This window comes from Magallana gigas, chromosome 5 (assembly GCF_963853765.1).
Source record: "Magallana gigas chromosome 5, xbMagGiga1.1, whole genome shotgun sequence".
NCBI lineage: Eukaryota > Metazoa > Mollusca > Bivalvia > Ostreida > Ostreidae > Magallana > Magallana gigas.
In genome coordinates this window covers 57,051,152-57,076,159 of record NC_088857.1, presented here as the reverse complement: position 1 = coordinate 57,076,159, position 25,008 = coordinate 57,051,152, and the positions used below count along the sequence as shown (strand labels likewise).

General features: G+C 33.4%; 1 protein-coding gene and 1 long non-coding RNA gene across 3 annotated transcripts; one reads left to right on the top strand and one right to left on the bottom strand.

Annotated features, from left to right (window-relative positions):
* Nucleotides 1–9,793: 9,793 nt before the first annotated feature.
* LOC105335559 (HCLS1-binding protein 3) lies at nt 9,794–20,806 on the bottom strand. 2 transcript variants are annotated; one of them, XM_034462137.2, is made up of 7 exons: nt 20,652–20,806; nt 19,924–20,086; nt 19,163–19,370; nt 17,041–17,164; nt 14,125–14,228; nt 11,244–11,388; nt 9,794–10,948 (listed from the first exon to the last, which is right to left on the bottom strand). In XM_034462137.2, the coding sequence occupies exons 1-7, from the start codon at nt 20,675–20,677 to the stop codon at nt 10,627–10,629; spliced, it is 1,092 nt and encodes a 363-aa protein (XP_034318028.2). In that variant the 5' UTR covers nt 20,678–20,806; the 3' UTR covers nt 9,794–10,626. The 2 variants fall into 2 exon arrangements, with proteins under 2 accessions (XP_034318028.2, XP_034318033.2); XM_034462142.2 differs by lacking the exon at nt 19,924–20,086 and having other exon boundaries at nt 20,652–20,757.
* A 1,783-nt stretch (nt 20,807–22,589) lies between these two features.
* On the top strand, nt 22,590–24,795 carry LOC117681565 (uncharacterized). The gene is made up of 3 exons (XR_004596221.2): nt 22,590–22,704; nt 23,004–23,081; nt 23,278–24,795. It is a non-coding gene; the product is annotated as an uncharacterized lncRNA (long non-coding RNA).
* Nucleotides 24,796–25,008: the final 213 nt, after the last annotated feature.

Genomic DNA, 25,008 nt, shown 5'->3' with positions numbered 1-25,008 from the left:
TTTTTAAAGAAAGGTATTTACAGCTTCAACATGGTTTGTTGTGAACAATTTGACTGCTATTTTCAATGCAACTTTATTAATTTTCTCCAGAGACATAAATAAAATGTTATCTTTGTCTCTGTTTTCTCCAACATCGTTTTGGAGCGATTCTGCAATTTTCTGCTACATTACGGGAATATGGGAGGCATTTTAACTGTGGTGAAGACCTCTCCCGAGACACAGTTAGATTGTTCCAACTCAGCAGAGTGTAGTGAAATTAATAGCCTAAACATTATTGTAGGCTTCAAGTTTGGTTATGCAAATGTCAATAATATACGGTGTTTCGATGTATCTTTTTTTGTAAATGCCAGTTATCATATGCAATGTCAACCCGTGCGTGCACGGGTCAAAGTCTAGTGTTTTATTAATTATATTGCAACAAAGCATAAAAAAATAATGAGGTGGAAGGACCTCTAATTGTTCGAGAACAATTAGTCTCCTAGTTTCTACTTTTATTTGCAATAGCATCAGAAGCAAGGTCAGCTTTTTCCCTTGAGATATATATCTACATTTCCATGTTCCAAATTCAGTTATAAGGATTGTATTTTGTACATATTAATGATTTCAATCTTGAAGTGTGACCCTGGATATTGATTAACAAAATGTTCACTTGAAAATCGTATTGCATAAAGAATATATACCACTTTTATACTTTTGCCAGTTTATTACCGTCACGTATTGAATTGTTCCAGAAGCTTTTTAAATCCATTGATCGATTCATTAGATTAAAATTACACAAAAAAACTGTCTTCGACTGTACGCTGAGCTACGGGTTCAATTTGTTTACTCGTTTCGACGAACAGCACTACCCAAAACTGTACACTTCCGTTCTTACACTGTGTCCAATATAAGGCAAAAGGTCCAATGAGGCTATACCCTTTCCCTAAGGAAGGATTCTTTCCTGGTTTTCGACTTGTCAAACGTAAATTTGAATTATTGTCCATTAAATCAATATGAAACGAATTAAAATAGTATATTTTTTTCGTATTTAATATAATACAACTTGGCATAGAAATAGTAATCAATGTTTAGAATCTAACAATGGCGGAGTATGGGCGTAGGAAAATATCACATATTTCGTAATTCAGAATTGCTGAAGATTAATGGACCTGAGCTTCCATTTTTAAAACAACAACATAAATGTTGGATTTTTTTTAAATTATGTTAACTAATGATATGGTACTTGGGTTTCAGAATATGTTTTTAAAAAAGATTTGCCTATCAAATTACTGTTTTATAAGCTTTTTAAGCGCCCATTCTATATACAGATTTGTGTGAAAAAATCCTCTCTTATTAGAAGGTCAATATATTAGCTTTTCCGTCAATAAATATCTTTATATCACGTTTCTATAATACGTAAAAATTAGAAATAGTTTAATATTGGAAGCATAAAAAAATAAAAATATCTTCAATATTTAAGAAAATTAGAGGAAATGTGGGCTACGCAATATCAAATTTTAGTTTCAATATTTATTCCAATTAGGTAGTATAAGCTGATAAACATTCTGATAATCTATCATTGCATTGAAAAGTAAAATCGTCATATCTTAAACAGATGTCTATATAGCTGCTAAGAACTACATTTATTTATATAATCCTTTAAGTTGAGGAAAAAGGTAATGACCTTGACCTGACCTTTATACGGAAACGAGGAGGTCAAATTTGATTAAACTAGTAGAATCATTTGATTATATGATATGATTTATTGTGTCAAATTTCATTAATTTCTTATTATAAGAAGAATGTTTGATATTGAGAAGACTCCTTCCTGATGTGAAGGCCGAAATGAACCGTGGCATGCAATAATCGCTCTAGGGCTTCTCTAAAATTGAACAAAATAATTTAATTGCAAAATTTACCTGATCGATGTTGATGTCTTGATTTACCACTTTTAATTGTTTTATGCAAGAACACCGATTTGATTTGCCTTTAAGTACGCACCTAAATCCAGATTAATGTAATTGAAATCTTCTATATATTGTTTTATACAGTTTCGATTTTGATATGATACTATATGGAGTAGACAGTTTTACATTGACCCATCTCTGAGAAATATTCGCAATAAAAATGGTATTTTTTATATTTCATTTCATTGAAATCAAATTGGCAAGCTCTCTCGTCAGTACAGAAACATGCATACATTTTAAATTTTAGAGAGAAAAAATCTAGTACTGTATGCTAAAACATATTGTTGCAAATACTCGTATGTACATGAGTTTTTAATTTTAGAGTAATCAATTTTGATGAAGTTTTGTGACTGGAGTTGTGATGCTTCTCTGCACGTATGAATAATTGATTTAGTAATTTGAATTCGACTACTGAAGGGCTTTTTCCATTATTGTAATGACAGACAGTCAAGGTATAAGTGTTGCAAAGTCTTGGAAGTACTAGTAATCCATAACCTTTCATTTATATTAATGATAATGAGGTGAAATAGAGTATCTTATGCATTACAAAAAGCTGTTATATTAAACATGAAATGCAAGCCTTATCCTTGTTTCACATCTCTACTTTTGGTAATCCTTCCTAGTTAGTTTGGTTATATTTACGTGGTTCTTTACTTATACACGATTACTTTTGTTGCCGTTTATAATTCACAGCTAAAGTTAGTGCATTTCAAAGTCGACATGGAACTTTTACCAATACTTGTCTTAACGTCTTTTACTTGGAAAAACGAAGTAGTAACGCAATCCTTTAAGCAATCCACAACAAAGTTTGTTATCAGTTTTAACTGTTCCGACCAGCGGGTTCCGAGTTTGCTTCATTGCGCAGCACTAAGCCGAAAATCACTGGACGTAACTTTTTTCTATAATGGACAAACCAATGGTTGCCTGTGGAACTGTAAATTTGCATACAATTTGGGTAATACAATAACAAAGTTGGTTCGTTACGGTATGAATTTATATATATATATATATATATATATATATATATATATATATATATATATATATATATATATATATATATATATAATTTTTTGTGTTCGCCGATTTTTTTTTTAATGTAAAAAAAGGTTTCTAGATAAAACAAACTTCCTTTTTTAATGTATTGCAGAGATAGAGGGGAAACATAACGCGGCCTTTAATACACTTCCTCTTGCGTCATCGGTGTACAGAAATAAATCTTCAAGTTGGGGTCCAAAATTTGCAACAAATGGAATAATAAGTTCAGGATCTACCAAATTATTTCATTCTCGTGGTGAATCTACGCCCTGGATATTGGTCGACTTGATGATAAATTCACGAATATCGTTCATTCGTGTGTTTGTGAGAGCAGATGCTAACGGTAATTAATTTTAATAGGAGTACATTTCTGTTACTTTAACATCTAACACCTAAATTTTCACAAATTGTTCTTAGTTTAACAACTTACTTAATTTACTAAACGAAATCAGATAAATGCACACTAATGACTTATTTTTTAGGACATGAATTCCATGATGTGGTTTTCGAAGTTTCAAGTAACAACACTGTTTTTTTCGAACAATATGGATTTTATAAGGGTCCAGCGGTGACCGGAGAAGTGGTAGAGGTGTCTAACGATCAGGTCTCGCTTGTCCGCTTCGTTAAACTTAGAATAACGGAAGGATCAAGAAATTCCTTACAAGTGTGCGAGATCCAAATATTTGCTGTGTAAATCAGTTTGAATGTTTCAATAGTGTACCAGTGTTTTCCATTTCAACATGAATCAATTATTAAAATATTTTTTTTTTCAATTTTAAACAAAATTATAGATTTCTCTTAAAACTAGAAATAAAATATGATAACTTACTCTTGGTTCGGTCATCATAAATATTGCAGGTACTTTAACTTTTCGATTTAGGACTTGTTTATTTTCTGAATGGCTAAAATATTGATTCGTGAAATTGTTTGAAAACGGGAAAAAGTTCCAATTCTTTGAGATTTTCATTTTTTTTTTAACAAACTAAGTTAATAAAATAGTTTTGTAGTGATTTTCTTGTTGAATTCAATTATGAAATCCGTTTTAAAACCAGACAATTCAAAGCAGAGATATTGGTTGTAAAAAATGATTTTTTTTTTTCAAAATTTTTGATTCGGCAGTCAAGATTAAGAAATAGTACACATTTCACAATAAAAGACGCTCGTACTGAAAACAGTTCATGCTGGTCATAAAACTGAACTCTGGTTTTTTTTTAATATTTAAACAGAGTACACTTTGAAACGATATCGTTTAATTGATTATCACTTTAAGTGTAAGATATCTTGATAATATAAAAAAAATTATCTGCCTGAATCATAACAAAATCGAAGCAGATGGAGCACACAGTTCACGAATTTAACAGCAAATTAAAAAACGATTGAAAGTCATAAGTTTAAGAAAGACTTTGCTGAGGTTAGGCAAAGGCGTAAATCGCAATATTAAGCTGAGTCCAATCGTTGCAGATTTTTTTTCAGACGTTGAGCAATCGAACAACGCATAGATTGGATCTTTGAAACAAGAATTTGTGAAGATTTCACTGACTTTATACCTATTATTATAATAAATAACTTGATGAATAAACGCATTTAAGTAAAACACGTTAATCTGTACTCTTCAATCAAACTCATACGTGTTTGTTTTCTTCGAAAAAATAGCCATATGTTTGAATTTCAATTCTTTTATTCGCTTAAGACCAGTTCACTGGTTTATGTAGTTCAACATAAGTTTATACATATAAACACAAAAAAGGCCAAGAATATGTACAAAAGATAAAAAAGTTTAGTTTTACAATACAGAAGGTTGTATTGGTTTGTTTTAGGAAGAGCAGACTTTATAAAATTATCTTGAAAAATCTTTCAGTTTTCTACATCAACAGTATCAGCACGTTGAATAATACAATGTTTTGGTTTTTCTGGTGTGTACATGTGCACATTCTGAAATTTAATAAAATTCACTCCCAATCCAAAAGATAAATCTGCATATGGTGTTTTTGCCTCTCAGTTGATTCGATATGCAAGGTCATGCTCTTCGTATGAACAGTTTCTAAGACGAAGCAAGTTACTGACAAACAAGTTGATAAAACAGGACTATCAACAGTCTCGTTTGAAGTCATCTTTTCGTAAATTCTATGGTCTATACTACGACCTTGTCAGCAAATACAATCTTCCAATGGGTCGCATGCTGACTGACGTTTTTCATACTAATTCTTAGACCATAATCAATCACCGAATTGTTAAGCAACTTTTCCGATTTTTCCCCGATTACGACAAAGAGCACACGCCGGGTGTGACCGGTCAACAGAGGATATTCACTCCTCCTAGGCACCTGATCCTACCTCTATCTATTTGGAGGTCCGTGTTGCTCTGCTTTGAATTTGTATTTCGTTTAATGGATTTTTGAGATGGTTCACGGTTTGTTATTGAACTTGGTAATAGCCGCAATTCTGTTATTAAACACGCGTTCTTGTGTAACGTGGTCGAATCGAACCATTTTCCTAGGTGTGCGGTCGCGTGTTGCATGAGAGGCGCACGATTTATCTACTGTCTTGTCTATGTATATAGCTGCTTGTCTTACTTCATAACACGGGCACGGAATACAGACAATAGTGAGTAATGCACAGTGCGTTCGATAAATGTTCTTGTTATTTTTGCATATAGATTAAGGTGCCTCACTACAACTTGAAATAGTTTCTCAAATCAGCAGAAAATTTCTTGAGTATGATAGATAGAATGATGGATAATAAGTGTATGTGTCAAATAGGCGAAAAAATGTGACATTTTAAATAAAGAATAATATTTTCAAACATTTCATTCAGTCAACATATACAAAAGCCCCAGGCGGATTCGAACTCATGATCTGCGGTTCACAAGCCTGATACTTTAACCACTGAGCTATTTCGATATACATCTTAATCTATTGATGCAACATTATAACAAAACATTTGAATCGCCATCTTGTGACGTAGTGTCTTAAAAAGTATAAGTCTCGGTGTAGTGAAGTACCTTAATAAATACCTACAATTTTATGACTCACTGAAACTTTTAAGTTTTAAATTGTTTCGTGACACTAAGAAAAGAGTGCTAACGATTGTTGAGATTTATGTATTCTAATGAATAGAAAAGAAACAAGAGGCCCACGGGCCACATCTCTCTCCTAGGCAACAAAAGACATGATAAAATCAGCTTCATGGAGTCATAATACAAAATATCTAGACAATGTGGTATAATACATGTAGATCCTATACGAAAAATCTGTTTCCCCTTGGAAATTCTTATATCTATAATCAATTCCCTTTTCTAACAGGATGATTTTATAGTCATATCACATTCAGCATCGCAGTTCTCAAAAAGACCCTTAAAGAGACAGTACAGCTGAAAAGACATGTGTGAATAACTTCAGATTTACCTATTGTATAGTTGGGAAATAAGAAATAACGTTGATTGTAATAGTTGAAATACATGAAAATCCCTTTCACATACTTAATTAACGTAATTATGAGCCTCCGGAAATTCAAGGGTCGTACAAACCTGAATAATCTTATATCGTTTATTTGTACCACGTGGACTTTGATTGACAGCAATTGACACGTGCTGAAAACTACAAGATCTTCGTCCCACTAGGGTAATCATGGAAAACGAGGTTAAAGCGATCACATCCTTACTTACTCGATAATTTATAAATGGTTTACCAATTTAGGTTCATTTTTAAATGAATAGACATAAATATGTCAAATAACCCCTCAAGGGGCCTCATTTATAAAAATTAATTTAGGTTGTATCAACTCCTATGATAAACACGAAAAATACATGCTTACAAAATAATAATTGTGGTTATTTTAAAAACTTTGAACAGTTATTACCTATGAGAAGTAGAAAAGACATATTTTTATCAACAAACCTGTCCAGGAAATTCTTCGCGAGCTCTACACGTGTTTTGTTTACAGTAAATACGCATGCGTAATAGTAGAGAAGGCTGAACCCCGAACACGTTGCGATGTATTTATGTGATAGGTTATACGTAATTATTAATTTTAATGAAATAATTAGATTTATTGCATGGAGAACTTTGTAATTTTCTGAAAGTTTATACATTCATGAGTAGTACAAAAATACCGAACCCTATCGGAATTTTTTTTTAAGTCGATATTTTGATAAGATGCGCCTACTGCCTCTTTAACAATTGTTTATATACAGGGTTTTAACCTACATCAGACTCGAAACCTCTTGTGAGGCCAAATAATTTTTCAGGGGCCAAAGTTTAAACAATTTTAAAGAATCAGCAATCAATGCTTGCATATATGTAAAAGCATACCTAATAACATTTCAGTTTTTGTGAATAATTAAAATGTTTTCCTTTGTACAGTTGAATCTCCAATGTGGACCCACACTACTCCTAAAGATTTCGAATTGAATAAATTTGAATCTACACTATCTGAAGTTGCTTTCACTAAATAAACAGCTTTTCTAGGGAAATGTTGTTTTTTCTTTTATACATTCTTTTGTAAAAGTTTGTCTTCCCCCCTCCCCCTTGTGACCCCTCTCCTACCCCCCCCCCCACCCCCCCCCGAATCATGATTTGAATAAAATTGAAATCTCACTACATAGCGATGCTTCCAAATAAGTTTCAGCTTTCCTGGCCTAGTGGTTTTGAGAAGATTTTTTTTAAGATTAACTCTATATATTCATATGTAAAAAGTCTTCCCCCATTGTGGCCCCACTGAACCCCCGAGGGTCATGATTTTCACAACTTTGAATTTTCACTACCTGAGAATGCTTCCATACAAGTCTCAGCTTTCCTGGCATAATGATTTCTGAGAAAAGATTTTTAAGGATTTACTCTATATATTCCTTTGTGAAAATTCGCCCCCCCCCCCCCCCATTGTGGCCCCATCCTCCCCTCAAGGGTCATGAGTTTCAGCTTTTCTGGCCTAATGGTTTTGAGAAGAAGATTTTTAAAGATTTTCTCTATATATTCAAATGTGAAAATTGAACCCCCCATTGTGGCTTTACCCTAATCCCGGGGCTCATGATTTTTACAAGTTTGAATCTACTCTACATGAGGATGCTTCCACACAAGTTTCAGCTTTCCTGGCCAAATGGTTCTTGAGAAGAAGATTTTTTAAAGATTTACTCTATATATTCTTATGTAAAACATTGACCCCCCAATTTGACCCTACCATACCCCCGGGAGTCGTGATTTTCATAACCTTGAATCTACACTACCTGAGGATGCTTCCACACTAGTTACAGCTTTCTTGGCTGATTGCTTTCTGAGAAGAAGATTTTGAAAGATTTACTCAATATATTCCTATGTAAAAATTCAACCCCAACTGTGGCCCCATCCTACCCTCGGGAGTCATGATTTTCACAACCTTAAATTTACACTACCCAAGGATGCTCCAACACAAGTTTCAGATTTCCTGGCTGATTGCTTTCTGAGAAGAAGATTTATAACAAGAGGCTAATTGGCATTAACGGTCACCTGAGTAGCATATAACCCATACACAAACTGCCGAAGAGTCTCATATATGCATTTAATTAATTAGGTTTCACTCTGGAGTAGAAAAATTATAAATTTAAAATGAAGACCACCTCCCTCCTGAAATCTTTCATAAAGAACTGTGAAACCTATGATTTTGGCAAAAAACATAAAGATCTGATTTACAAAATCATGAATTCATTTTTCCTTTCAGGTGTGTGGGAGTAAAGAAGATAATTTTTTAACTTTATATGCATTGCCACCTATACATCCATTTTGGCCCTGTCATAGAGTCAAAACCCATACTCCAGGGGACATGAAAATTAAAATTTCAGAATAGGACTTCCTGGTTAACATAATTAGGCAGTTTTATACAGATGTTTGAGAATAGAGAAGAAAATTTTTAAACATGATATGCATTAACCCTATATTGCCATATTGCCCACCCCCCCCCCCCCCCCATGTCCTGAACCCCTTACCCAGGGGCCATGAATTTCACAATTTTGTTTAGTTTCATTCGGTTTCGTTTTATTTCGCTTTGCACTTTACAGGTACCCCATTTCGAGGCCAGAACCAAGTGTCTTGTAAACTTGATTGTCTACATACAGGTTAAAGAAAGAGCTACATTGTTGTTTTGGAAAATTCAAAAAAACTGACCCCCTTCACTTCTCCTTTTTCAAAAGAACTTACTACTCGCGACCTACTGTGGAATCATTAAAACTCGTGGGGGCCAATTTTCGTTAATTGCTTAAATTTTACAGGTTCGAGGGGACGTAATTTCGTGTATTTTCGTATACATACAAAAGGATTATGACTTTATAGCCCTAGTTTATTAATTCGTGGGGGTGTATATTCGTCGATGAGATGTAGCCACGAATTACACGAAAATTGAGCCACTACGAAATCTAATGATTCCACAGTATTTTATAATTATGTTCAATCTTCATAAACTTATTAATGTGTTGAAACAATATTCCCTCCCCCAAAAAAATATCAGGAACTAAAAACAAAATAAATATTTTTTTTTTCAATTCTGTCCGATGAGATCTATTCTTCAAGATTGTTAATATTGACGACTCTATCCGGTGTTCTTTTGTACGCAATACTTAAGATATACGTGCCGAAAAGTATAGTTTGTAAAATTGACAACTAATGAACCATTTTGATGCATATCTCAGCGTTCTAGCAACGGAGAATAAGACTATAGTCGGTGGTTTAAATGATCATTTGTTTGAAAATAAGTTGGAAACAAGAGGCCCATGGGCCTATAGAGTAACTGCAGTATGGCTGTGGCCGTGTATCTTTAAGTGCTTTATAATAACAAGGCTAATGATTTTTGATATTTTGAAATTGTTTAATCCAACACACTTTCTAAATTCTGAAGAAAAAAATATTTTAAAATGTTGCATAACATACAGTGACACAATTGAACAAATCTTAATTACAAAAAATCAATCAGTCGAAATTACACCACCCTTCCCTATATAATCATTAGAACCATGTCCTAACACCAGAACCATTGACCAAGGGCCATAAAATTCGTAACATTGCAAAAGGCAGTCTTCCTCGTCATAACTACGTACTTAATTCATCGGATTTATACAAAGGAGCACAGGATAAGATTTTCAAAGAATTACTGCATTCACTCAGAGCACCATCCTAACACCAGAACCCATGAAATTCACAATTTTGAAAGAGGCTTTCTTCTGCCCAATATTCAGTAGCAGAGGAGAAGATTTTGAAGAATTCATGCATTTTCACTTTATAATTAGATTTTTTCAGATTAATTTATTTTTTAATATTTTTAAAAAAATCAGTGTCCCGAATAATTACTTAACAATTGCCTCATGAGTTGTGTAAATGTTGTGTAGTTTTGTGATTCATCTGCAAGTGTGGTTGGTCTTCCATAATTGTAATTTGAATGCCTATTTATTTCATGTATGTTATAATCAAATAAATTTGACATTTCATCACAATTTTAAACATTTCCTATTAATGAAATAAACCCATGAGGTTATCTTACTTAACTTAAACAATAAATAAAAGAAGGCTCCCTCATAACCGATTGTCAGCCTATTGACATAAAAATACTACTTGATGGCACTTGTGTAAAATAAAACAGATTCATTTTAAAAAGACATTTACATCAGAGTGCCTAAAGTCTTGTCAGGCAAACAAATCTACATCATCTTGAGTCTCCTCTGCGTTCTGAATGTACTTCATTATATCGTCTGTATCCAGGTCCGCGGCACTGGAGACGGTCTCATTTTGCTCTGAATGTTTGGAAGATGGCTTTGGTTTGAGGTCTGGTTTTGTACCATGTTTAGGCTTGGGTTGCACATCTGGTTTTGTGGTTGGTGGTACCTTTGAGAGAGATTTGCTTGGCCTTGGCTTCAGTGCTGGTTTTGACTTTATTGGACTGCCAAAGTTATCATCACGCTTTGATTTGGATTGGTCCAAAAACAACTCATCTAAGTCATCTTGAACACTAAAACATATAAATCACCCTAGGATAAGTTTTTAACAATATTTTCATCATTTATTCCCTGGAAAATTTGAACTTATCAATGCAGTACATAAAAAAACGATAGAATAGAGTAAGTGTTGCACTGTACGGGAAAACAGTAGTGCAAGAACAGCAGCTTTTTAGGCTGCAAATGTTGGTTTTGGGTTTAAAAAGGTCAGTTGTTAGATACTTGGCTAGTGATGCTGGAGGCAAATAACTATCTACATAAATTTCATGATAATCTTTTCCTATAAACCTAAAAGAAATTACCATTCACCTTAAAAGATCAGAGTTATCTTCCCCTTGACCTGGTGTTGTAGAGATAGGATCTTGAATTTGTTCTTCTTTCTCCTGGAAGAAATCCTCCTCATCTCCCACATCACCACTAATGACAGGGTAGTCAAATAGCTTTGTATCCGAACCTTGGTAAGTAATTTTAGACTTATTTACATAAAAAAATGAACAACGTATTCTACAAATAATATCTTTAGACAATCTAATAATTTTCAATAAAACAATAACAGTTTATTATAATAAAATACTTGGGAATCATTTCTAACCGTTGGGGTCAATGTTCATCGGTAGCCATAATTTTCTTGGTTCGTGGGAATGTAATTTTGCTAGTAGTGTAATCCGGATAATTTCAATAAATATAAACAAATGATTGTATAAAGGCTTGTGGGGTTGTAAATTCTGGGGTAAAGGTTACATCTACCCACAAAAGCCACGAACATCGGTCACCACAAAAAATGATGATTCCACAGTAATAATTTATGAAATACGACAATTCATATACAGTTGAACTCTGATATCTCATACACTGATGTCTCGAATACAATGGATATGACAAAGTGATTTAAAAGTCAACACCACTTATTTTTTAAGTACTTAACCCTCGATATCTTTTTTAAACAGTCCCATCTAGTTCGAAATAACAACGTTTTACTGTAGTTACAAATTTGTGCATCTGTGATTTTGTGAAGACTTTCTAAAGTAAAAGAAATCTAAAGGTATCACACTTGTTACATGTCTAACTGTTGTTTCTGTAACAATCTCTGTTAGACTACTGACAGATGCAAACAACTACTACCAGACATAAAAGAACTAAAGCTGCCATACTTGTTACATGTTTGGCTGCCATCTTTGTAAAAATTTCTGTTAGACTAATCAAAGTTATAAAACAACTACTCACAGCTATATAACAACTACCGGTAGTTAGAGCTATTAAAACAACTAAAGGCTCCATTATGCAACATGTTTGGCTGTCATCATTATCACAATCTCTGTAAGACTATAATCACAGATAACAAGCATATACTCACAGCTATATAACAACTAAAGGTGTCATATTAAGTACATTTTTGGCTCTCATCTTTTTTAACAATCGCATAGATTATTCGCAGATATAAACAAATACTCACAGCTATAAAACAATTAAAGGCACCACACTTGAAACTTGTTTGCCGCCATCTTTATTACAATCTCTGTTAGACAATATTCACAGATAACAAACAACTACTCACAGCCATAAAACAACTAAGGATGCCATACTTGAAACATGTTCGGCTGCCATCTTTGTCACAATCTCATACACTATCCGCAGATATAAACATTTACTCACAGCTATAAAACAATTAAGGGTGCCATATTTCAAACTTGTTTGGCCACCATCTTTTTCACAATTTCTGATAGACTATATTCACAGATTATAAAATCAAAGGCCTGAAGGGCCACAATGGCGTCGAGTTAAAGTTAATTTGAAGAAAAAAAATCTAAATAATTTTTTTTAAAGTCAAGATAATCTCCACTATTACAAAAATGCATATATTTTTTTATTTTTGTTATTTATGATTCTCCTTCATTGATCAAATGCACACTTAGGTACTGTAGATTAAAAAAAATCCTGAAAACAAAGTATGATTTTGTAACTCTTAGTAATGTGTGTACTTAACATGAGACCAACTTTTCTTGTTGTTTGCTGGAGATTAATTTTATAAAAATTGAGTAGGGCGGTCAATTGAACAAAAATGAAATTTACAAATGTAATATAGATTTTACGCAGTCAACTAAAATAATAGAAATATTAAAATTAAGTGTGATTTTTTTTTAATATTTTCAAAAATCAATCTGATTTGGTTATTGACCATTCATTTAGAAATTGGTATCAATTATACTTACTTTTTAAGAGCAAATATAAAGACAAATACATAAGTCAACTTTCAAAAATAAAATAAAATTATGTTTTTATCACATAACTAAAAAATTACAATTCTTTACAAATTGACTCGCCTAATTCTTAAAAAATTTTGAATGTTAATTAAAAATCTAAGTTTAGAAATATCTTAGGAGTTAATTTTTTTTTTAGATATTTTTCTCTCTATTCATGTAGAATTAGATATTTAAATTATTATTGTGTTTATTTCTATATATTGTAATTTGTATACTGCTGATAAACACACTGTCTCTTATTATCAATTTGATTTAAAATTCACATGGGTCCAAATGACACGGGCCGAAAAGATCAGGGGTAGATAAAAGAAAGCACCCATTCCCGTTGTTTACAAAGTGAAAGTAGTTCACTACTTGGTTTAAAATAACTTTTGGTTGTAGATATACTTATCGCTCAATGTAGGAAAGATAAAACTTTTGTGCACTGTCAATATTCGATATGGATACAAAATAATCTGCTTTGCAGGCTGGTATATTTCATAACCAAATTGAGTATGTAGGCCTAACTATCGCATGTCTCCGTGCAAGTGTATTCGTCCGCTGAACTGCTGAAACCCAGACATATTGTTTACAATAAAATATGAACATTCTCAAAGACATTAACCATTTCGTATCTGCCAACTCATTTTGTTGACGTACAGTTCTGCTCGAAGTTGAAGTATGTCATCTGTTTTTCTTCAAACACGTAAGAAAACTTTGCACTCATTTGAGTTGTTTGGCTCCTTAAAAATTTGCAAACTTCCGGACGTACGATCCCTAGATGGCTTTCGAGCTTCGCTCGACGCCATAAAAACTCACAGATATAGAACAACTAAAGGTATCATACTTTTAACATATTTGGCTGCCATCTTTATCACAATCTCTGTTAGACAATATTCACAGATAACAAAAAGCTACTCACAGGTATAAAACAAGTAAATGTATCATACTTGTTACATGTCTGGCTGTCATTTCGGTCACAATTTCAGGCTCCTCCTCCTGCTCCTCATTGAACAAGTCCTCTGTGTCCTCATCTTCCTCATCAAAGAGTCCACTACAAACAAAAACCTGTAAAATTGTACAATGTCTTGTACATATACATTTGTAGGAGTTGATCAAAGATATAGTTTTAATCAGATTTTCTTAAGAGTCCATTACAAAAGAACATACCAGACTGATAACATGTGTTCTGTAGTAAGTCCAGAAAATAAAGAACAAAGTGAATGCAACAAACTGGTACATGTACTGTAGTTTTATAGTAATCAATGTATAATAAAGATTATTTTTAAAATAGTTAAATGTGCATTGCTAGATTCACTCCCTGAACAACAGTTTTTGAAATTGTGAAATTTTTCAAAATTTTCAAAAGAAAGATATTGTAAAACTCACAAAATCTCCAAGACTTTACAACACATTATGAAATGCATAAAGAGAAGCCTTGTGTCACTCTCGAACTGGAATATTATGTTCTGTCTGGTTTGGTATTTTAGTTTTTTGGCAGCTTTGTGCTTGGCCTGCTGTTTTTCTTTATTAAAGTGTTGAGGAATTTGACCTATCTAAGGCCTGCGAGAAAGTTTTATTTTATTCATGTCTGTTTAGTTTAATCATGATCATATGTCTTCTTTAATTCAAATTCTGCAACTGCATTGTTTTGTGTAAGCGCATTCACAATGTAGGATAGGCAAAGGTCTGTTTGGCTAACATGTTCTAGTCACACAGAAATCTGTTTATATGTCATCAGGTATGATGTTCAGTATTGTCATAACTTAATTAATGTCATATTTTTGGAAATTGTTATGTAAGACAAGTTCTGATTTTTTAAAATTGTACTTTTCAGTTTTTTACCCTCTCACGAGGTCTGGAATGAATCAATAAACATTACAAGCCTAATCCTTTGGACATCAAATCCTTAGATTTAAGATGCATCAACTGGCCATTCTTATTATCCCAGGCCTTTTAACTTATCAAAGATAACACAATTGTACAATAAACAATGAATGAAGATAAAAAGCGAAAAAAAAAAGTCACAGTGACTTTCATATGAGAATGCTTACATAGTAAAATATAACTAAACTTAGCATTGTATTTTATGACAAGTATATTTCTAATCATTTCTCCTAAATACTTCCAAGTTGAACAATGAATCTACTTCAATGCCCCAGTATTGGTTAAGGGTTCATGATTTATAATTCAGAATCTTCACAATCTCAAGGTGGTTGCATAGTAATCTCACGAATTGCAGCATTGTAGTTCTTGATAAAAAGATTTTTAAAAACTTTTTTTATATATATTTCTAAGTTAAACTTTGAAGCCCTCTTGGGACCTCACTATTGATTCAGGGGTTACAGCTTTTATAGCTATAAAAGATTGCCTGCATAGTAATCTCATGAATTGTAGCTTTGCAGTTCTTAAGAAGATTTTAAAAAATATTTTCCATATATAACTCTATGTTGAATTCTGAACCTCACATGGGACCCCAACACTGGTCCTAGGATCACGGTTTTAACAATTTAGAATCTTTAGTATACATACAAGCTTTGGTGTAAATATTGGCATATCAGGTGCATTCAGTGGTTCTAGAGAAGAAAACTGCTTTTAAGACATACATCCTTTTTCACTCCTTCATCTTTATTTCCCTTTTTTTTAACCAATTTAGAATCCACTTTTCATTTCATGATTTGTATCAAGTTTAGTTAAATTAGGCCCAGTGGTTCTAGAGAAGAAGTCAATATTGTGAAAAGTGTAGGCCAAGTAAAATTAAGGATTTGTTTTTCAGGCACCATTGCATCAGTAAAACTAAGTTTATTGCTGTATCACTCCCTTTACCCTTATTTTTCCAGATTTTTCATATCTATTAATTATTGGTTTTCTTTACTATTCAATCAATGTTAACATATGCTCCATTTCAGAATGACTCAGAATAAACACTAGTCTCTGTGGGATAGCTGATACATCTACCACTGAAATGTCTCTGTTATCTTCAGAAATTAAAGCCTCTATGATATTGTCTAGTAGCAGGAATAAAAATCAATTGTACTGTTTAAGAATTTTATGATGACTAATTCACTTTCCCTTAATTTCTGTCATGTTCTCTGGGTACTAAAGACCAATAACAATTTAAAACATCTCAAATGAATGCTTTATTTGATGAAACATTAATGATTTATATGGCCATTATAACTTTTGAAATCCCATAGCCTTCCTCATTAAAAAATACACATACAAGAGACAGCATAGATCTGTAAAATCATGAGAAATATTCAAAGTAATCAAGGTCTTTGAAACCATACTCAATAGGAAATATAATCAGAATTTGATGAAAAATTGAATAGTCTTATCAACCCACAATTTCCAATCATGAAATTGACTATATATAATCTCTTTATGTTGGGCTCTTCCTATTTTCTATTTGTATATTATATTTTGTAGATTTCTGATTTTATGCGAGCACTTAATTCCACAATTCTGACAACTTGTATCAAATAGCTGGGACATAAAAAGTGGGTGCTGAATGTAGCTTCCCACAGTTTTACATGAATAGTAATTCCTCATATTTAAAAAGGAATCTTCAGTACTGTGGAATCATTAAAATTCGTGGTGGCGCAATTTTGGTTGAATTTGTGGGTAGCCCTCTCCCATGAATTTAAATCCTCGATGAAAACAATTTTAGAAAGAGTTATCTTTGTTACTGAAACAGTAGGCTACGCATCCACGAAATTACATCCCCACGAATGAGCAAAAAGTAATAATCCACGAAAATTGGCCCCCATGAATTTAAATGATTCCACAGTATTTCACTTTTAACCTCCCCTCTTTTAATTTGTCCCTCATGATCTCCTATTTGCAGGTGTATATATATAAATCACCTTTTACTGCCTCCTTCAGTCAGGCTTTCCCTATCATTGTTTTCTTCCCCCTGGTCTCCTCCAGTGCTTGCTTCATGCTTAAGTCCTTCCTGGGTGTATTTCCCAGCTTTGATAGCATTTACACCTAATGATGCAACACAAGAATTCTGATCATTAATCTTTGTAAATGCAAAATATAGACTGACATTGTAACTGGCACTAATCAAATATCTTTCAAAAATAATAATCTAATAATTTGTGACTTCACTTAGGTTTTCTTCCTAAGAATCAAGTAAAAATCATCAAATGCAACAACTCCATCAACTGCCAGTATAAGGCACAGTCCATCAACTGCAAGGATATGACACAGTCCATCAACTGCCAGTATAAGACACAGTCCATCAACTGCCAATATTAGACACAGTCCATCAACTGCCAGTATTAGACACAGTCCATCAACTGCCAGTATAAGACCCAGTCCATCAACTGCCAGTATTAGACACAGTCCATCAACTGCCAGTATAAGACCCAGTCCATCAACTGCCAGTATTAGACACAGTCCATCAACTGCCAGTATTAGACACAGTCCATCAACTGCCAGTATAAGACCCTGTCCATCAACTGCCAATATTAGACACAGTCCATCAACTGCCAGTATTAGACACAGTCCATAACTGCCAGTATTAGACACAGTCCATCAACTGCCAGTATAAGACCCAGTCCATCAACTGCCAGTATTAGACACAGTCCATCAAATGCCAGTATAAGACACTGTCCATCAACTGCCTGTATAAAACACAGTCCATCAACTGCAAGTATAAGACACGGTCCATCAACTGCCAATATTAGACACAGTCCATCAACTGCCAGTATTAGACACAGTCCATCAACTGCCAGTATAAGACCAAGTCCATCAACTGCCAGTATAAGACCCAGTCCATCAACTGCCAGTATTAAACACAGTCCATCAACTGCCAGTATAAGACACAGTCCATCAACTGCCAGTATAAGACACGGTCCATCAACTGCCAATATTAGACACAGTCCATCAACTGCCAGTATTAGACACAGTCCATCAACTGCCAGTATAAGACCCAGTCCATCAACTGCCAGTATTAGACACAGTTCATCAACTGCCAGTATAAGACACGGTCCATTAACTGCCAGTATTAGACACAGTCCATCAACTGCCAGTATTAGACACAGTCCATCAACTGCCAGTATTAGACACAGTCCATCAACTGCCAGTATAAGACCCAGTCCATCAACTGCCAGTATAGGACACGGTCCATCAACTGTCAGTATTAGACACAGTTCATCAACTGCCAGTATAAGACACAGTCCATCAACTGCCAGTATTAGACACAGTCCATCAACTGCCAGTATAAGACCCAGTCCATCAACTGCCAGTATAAGACCCAGTCCATCAACTGCCAGTATTAGACACAGTCCATCAACTGCCAGTATTGACACAGTCCATCAACTGCCAGTATTAGACACAGTTATCGTAAAAATTTTCCTAGTGTCTACATTGGCTATTTGATTGTAAAATAACTAACAAAGAATCAAAATGTAAAATCAACCTCTTATCAACTAACTGTAGACGGTGGGTTTAAACAAACAATTTTGTTTGTTAACTACTGTGCTACACAACCACTATCAATTCACTAATGCATGAAAGTTGAAAGTCACTAAGAAGCAATTGAAGTCACAAAGACACTATCAAGTCATTAAGACAGATTTACAGAGGCAGGGTTAAGAACTGAGTGGTCTAGCTAACAATTTTGTTGCTCTCTGATAAAGCTCAAATTCTTATTCTATGGAGCTCTCACTGAAAATTCTCAGGAAATAACTCTCAAGTCATTCACTGGCAAAAGAATGATTAAGAATGATAGGGTGGCTGTTTATATACCCAGCAAGTTCTCACTGATTGCTCTAATCATGCATAATTTCTATTGGATATATTGATAATCACTGGTTGTCAAAAATAGAGGCATTTGATTGGTTAAACACATGATACATTTCAATCTGGAAGTAAAATCATTACAGATTCAGTTTTACAGCTAAGGTTAACATAATCAGTCCTATAACAAGAACATTTCAAAAATGAAAAGCTGTCAATCGTCATTTTTTATAAACTTACCTAGAAATTCCAGGAGCAGTGAGGATGAACACACCTTTGGTGAACTGGCCAGAAAAGTGAGGAATTTTTCCAGGCCTGACCTTCGTTCAGTGGCCACCTTGTCGTTGACCAGAAGTGCTTTCTTTGGCAGTGGGGGCAGTACAAGGGAGTGGTACTTCTCAAACAGTTTACTCCACAAGTCTTCAAAATCTGAATACTTCTTCTTTACCTAGTAAATATACATGCTTTGACTGTTGTTACTCTTATTGTTCCATTCTTTGTTTAAAACTATTCAAAACATACATACCATGGCTCTGAATATCGAACTGTTTTAACATGAGCTTGGACTTTGGGCAGGATGTGATAAACTCCGATTTGATAAAGGCGGGGTCTACTAATGATTAACTGTCCAGCCATTGGTTAATAGAAATACATACATTGAACAAAATGACACTCGTCCAACTTCATCCAGGGATGTATATTTTGCTGAAACAGCGTCAAGTTCATACAGTAGAGCACCGGTTTTTACAGTCTATGAATTTTAATCAGGTTCTCTTAGCAAATTAAAAGAAAGGAGGACAATGTTTGACAGTTTGTTTTGATGAGCAAACTAGATAGTAACATCCCGGCAAAAGTCCAAGCTCTTGTTAAAATGGTTCTAAATAAACATTCAATCAAGTTCAATATCAAGGATGTAGAATTGTAAATCTAAAATTGTTTTACAGATTTCAAAAGCAAAAACTTAGAATTTTCTTGATTTTTTCCTGCTTAATTTCATTTACCATAAACTGCACTGTGTCACTCTCTTTGTGTTTGGGACTCTTAAAATATGGTAAATTTGATACAACCACAACTTGGTACTCATATGTTGACTGCAAAAGTCCCTTCTCTTGGGTGAAGCGGGGGATAGTTATGTCTATACCAGTGTGTTTATTTTTTATCTCCCTAAAAACAATAATGAGCACTATGAATGTTTGTATATTCACCAATGAAGGTTCAGGGGAGGGGGATATATGACACAAAAAACAGTAATAATATTATAATATAATTGTTATTCTAACAATTTAGGAACAATTTATGTGAAAAAAGGGCCAGATCCACATTACAAGCTTTGTCTATTGCATGTAAAATGATTTCTAGGTACAATATAATATATATGTGACAGTTTCACAAGGTGCAAGATCATTGTTTGCAGCTATAAATAGTATGAAGAATATCAAAGAGCAGTGCATATAAGTATTGCACTATGTATGTGTAGAATTTATTAGTTTTTTATCTAAATATAAATGGCATCGTGTAAAATCTTAAATGGGTGCACTGAATACTTTATAGCATCGAAGTTTGATCTATATCCTCTTACCATGCCCTGTGCAATTTCATTTACATTATTATACACATGGAGGATTCGGGTAATAATTTCGGACATCAGTATTGGTTACTTGATTAACAGTGGTTAACAGTGGATTCAGGAAAAGTAAACATTTGATATAATATAAAAAACATAAAATACCGGACTGTCACTGTTGCAGAAGGCATAGCTGCAATCGACGCCCCCTTCTCTCACATGCTCAGTTACTGCGATGTTTACGTCTTTCATTATATATGTAATGTCGATCCCGATCGAATAAAGCGTAGGCTTTATTTATTTTCATGCTACGTGTACTTGATGTACATGTAACTTATTAAAGGGACATGGTCACGATTTTGGTCAAATTCTATTATTCTGTTTTTATTATTTACAATGCTTTTGGATTACATTTCTAATGATCAAATGAAATTTACGAGTCAGTCGTAAAGTTAGCACATTCATTTTTGGTCTAAAATTGGAAATTTACTTCAACATTCAAAATGTAAACAAAAGCTTTGTTTACATAACAAAGAATTGTAAGCTCCATAACTCGCTTATAACTCAACGAATGACATCCAAATAGTAGTTGCCTATTAAAAAAGCCTTAATGAAGCATTGTAAACATTAAAGTCAGAAAAATTATGTTTGACCAAAATCGTGACCATGCCTCTTTAAGTCATAGGAATTAAAAAAAAAAATTGCGGCATCAATAATCACCTGGAAAACAAAGATATTAAAAAGTAATATTAAATTCTTCTAAATTAACACATGTATGCATAGACATAAATAACAATGTTAATTATTTATGTCTCCGATGTATGACTGTAATTCGCATTTCAATGACATCGCAAATTAAAAACTCAGCACTGTCATGATTATTTATAATTATACAGTATATGATTTCTTTTAGCTTATGTTATATATACATGTGTATGTATGATTCGTTTCTATCATCCAATCCATTTGAGAAATATCTTCATGCATAAATCAACATCTCCGACAGATCATCGAAATGGACTTCCTAATACACGCATATACATGTATGAATAAGGTTCATGTTACATGTAAATACATCGATTGAAGAGACGTGAAAGACTTTCTTATTGTAATCTAATCTAATGTATTATCAAATTGTTTTGTCTTATAAATTTTGAATTGTAACAGGAAGCAGAGGCGAAAGACTAGAAAACATCGCCATTTTCCAGACAAACCAGGTTTGAGATATATGTGTAAATCATAATTTATGTTATTAAAGAGAGAGAGAGAGAGAGAGAGAGAGAGAGAGAGAGAGAGAGAGAGAGAGAGATATTTCAGCTCAGAATATCCAAGAGTTATTTCCTTTCCATCGCATTTTTAATAGATATACATACATGTATGTACGTACTGATTGTAACTGAACCTCGTTCGAACGTTGGCAAATTATAAATACAAATCAATCTAATTAATGAACAGAGTCTGGTTTCTGACTGTAATTATTGACCAGCTTTTACTCTTGTTAATCATGTTATATCCTGCTTTATATAGCAATACAAATGTAATACTAGCCTTGGGATCATAAAGTATTTTTAGACTTAAGTCCAAATTTCAATCATTCATAAAATTGACATATTTTAAAAGCATTTCATGTTTTCGATGTTGTCAATCACATGATAATAAGACAGTGTACAAGTTGTTACTAATTAATGCTTTATTAAAATGAGGTCTGATCATACATGAATAAAGTACATTTGAACAGTTTGTTGCACGCTACCGTCTTTAAATCAATATATTATCAATACCCTGTCTATGTGAAGATTTTCATGTCAGAAATAAAAACACAAATGGAAACTTCCAGATGAATACGTGTATATAAATTATTTATTTTGAATTCATGCACGAAAAAAAAAAATTTCCCTTGAATACATCATTTTACGACACTGAAAAACAGATATGGTTATGCAAAGCACATTTACATAACAAAACAGACTGGAGTCCATTAGAAATGTCAGAACTCCGCGCCTGGCTACACTCCCGCGCCCTGTACAAAGCAATATGTCATTCCCCTCGCCCACAAATTGGGTGTCCAAGGCTACGACTCTCCCAAGGTCACTGAATAATAATCAGTTACGTAACGAGTAAACTCACGTGCGCTTAGCACAGCCCATCTCTTACCGGTACATCTCCAATGGTGGTCTCTGGAGGAAAGGTTGCAGTGCAGTCTTCATGTCCTCAGCAGGTAACTTCCTTTCCCTTGGCTCTAAGATGGGTGCCTTTCCTGCACAGTTTGTTGGCACAAAACATTGCCACAACATTCTTCTTCTTGGTACCATTTAAAGTATATGTCATTTGTGTGGCAGCTTGTAATGATGTTTTCCTGATGGCACTAAAGGTGGCATTGTTAAACATGGCATCTCCTTCTGCTCTTATAGGTGTATAGGCAAGTTCACATTTTTCGTTAAGGTCTTGAATGTCCTGCTTTTTTCTTCTCAGGTTTTTTTGTTCACATTAGTGATGGTTTTGCCTACTTTGTTGCAGGAATGTTGATGGCTGATGCTGGATCGATGTTTGCGCCAAGAAGCATACCATGCATACTCTAAAAAACATTGCTTCGAGGTAGTTAATATTTTCAGTAGCATGAAATAATTTTTAATGAAATATTATTTTTATAAGGCATATATTTAAAAATTTTATATTTAAAATTATATCATACAACCATTTAATTGAAACATTGATAAAATCTTAGATTTTGATAAATATGGTCTCAAGTTCTCTAATGACTAATAATTTTTGTTGGTTTTTTTTTTGGCAGTTGCAGTGAGTTTTTTCCCCACTATCCCAAATGGAAAAAGGAGTAGCTTTAAATAGCTTTAAGACATTTATAGACTTTATGGTGTTTCAAAAAGTGGTCCCAAACATAATGGTCAAAAAACTACCATGCGCATTCCCAGGTCTTAGTTCTCAACAAATAACAGGATAACTTATCGTTTGTGTTACCATGATATGATTCCAAATTGATTACTTGGAAACTATCATGTCCGTTACCATGCTATGATACCTGACAGGACTGGACAACTTAATGTGTCTTGTACCATACAGTGATTCCCAACAAATTGATGGACAATATACTACAAGTTTGAGTCTGTTAGATTTGTTCTAAGCTTTGAATTCCATTGTATAACCTTGATAAAAAGTTTTAAGCTCACCTGAACCTGAGGCTCAAGTGAGCTTTTCGGATCAAAATTTGTCTGTTATCTGTCATTGTTGTTTGTGGTAGTGGTAAACTTTTCACATTTGAAATTATCTTCCGCGTCAGTGGGTGATGTTAAAAAATGTTCTTCAATGTTCGCTACCTTTATAACCCGCATGAATCATCAAAGAAAGCACATTATTGTTTATATTTACATCTTTCTTTTAACAAATTATTAAAATGAAAATTCACTTAATTACTGTTAATGTACATCTGTACGTTACCTAAAAGAAACAGCCGAATCGTCTCCTTTGGGAATTTGAGTCTAACATTATCATGATTATTTCATGCAGTCCATTATTTATCTTGCGTTGCTGTAGTTTTTGACATAGTTTTTAAATGGGGTAGATTTCAGTCTGGTTGTTTCTATAGAGCTATGAATAAAGTTTCCGTAAAAATAGAGGGAATCATACTCAGTCGATGTAAATATTTAAGAATAATTACAAATTTGTTGACATTATATAAAAATTTTATTCTCATAATCCATCTGTCCAGAAAAGCTAATTTTTGTGTGGAAGCATCCTAAGGTAGTGCAGATTTGTGTTTAAATCATGATCTGGAAGGGGGGGGGGGGTATGATTGGGCCACAAAGGAAGGGGGGGGGTCATATTCTTACAAAGAAATATATAGTAAAACATTTTTAAGAATCTTCTTCTCTAAAACCTATTAGCCAGAAAAATTTTAACTGAAGTGTAAGCATCGTCAAGTATTTGTATATTCAAGTCTATTCAAATCCCAAGGGTAAGATATGGGCCATAAGGCAGGATTAAATTTAACATAGAAATATAAAGAGGATAATTATTTAGAATCTTTATCTTTTAAAGGGCCTCAATATTAAATGTTTAATGTCCAAAAAAGGTGAAAAAATTAAACTATACATATTTTTCTTACAAAATATTTTGAAAGATATTTTATATTTTACTTATTACACTGTATATTAGTTGGCCATTGTTGCTCGGGTGAGTGATGTGGCCCTTAGGCCTCTTGTTCTTCAATGGAAAATTTGCATTTTTGATTCTTTTTATAATTTCTGTTTTGAAAATTTTTGGTACATTATGAAGAATAAAATAAAATGCTGTGTTTTCCATTTGTTTTGCAGTATTGTTTCAAATTATGGTTATTATTATCCGTGACATAGAAGTTGAATCATTTCAACCAACAAGTGCCATTTACATTCTGTAGTGTTTTGTTAACCAGCTTCTTAAAAGAAGGGTTAGGATATATATATGCTAACATATCATTGGTTTACTAGATGAAAACAACAGTGTTAGAACCTCCTTAATACAGTCAAAC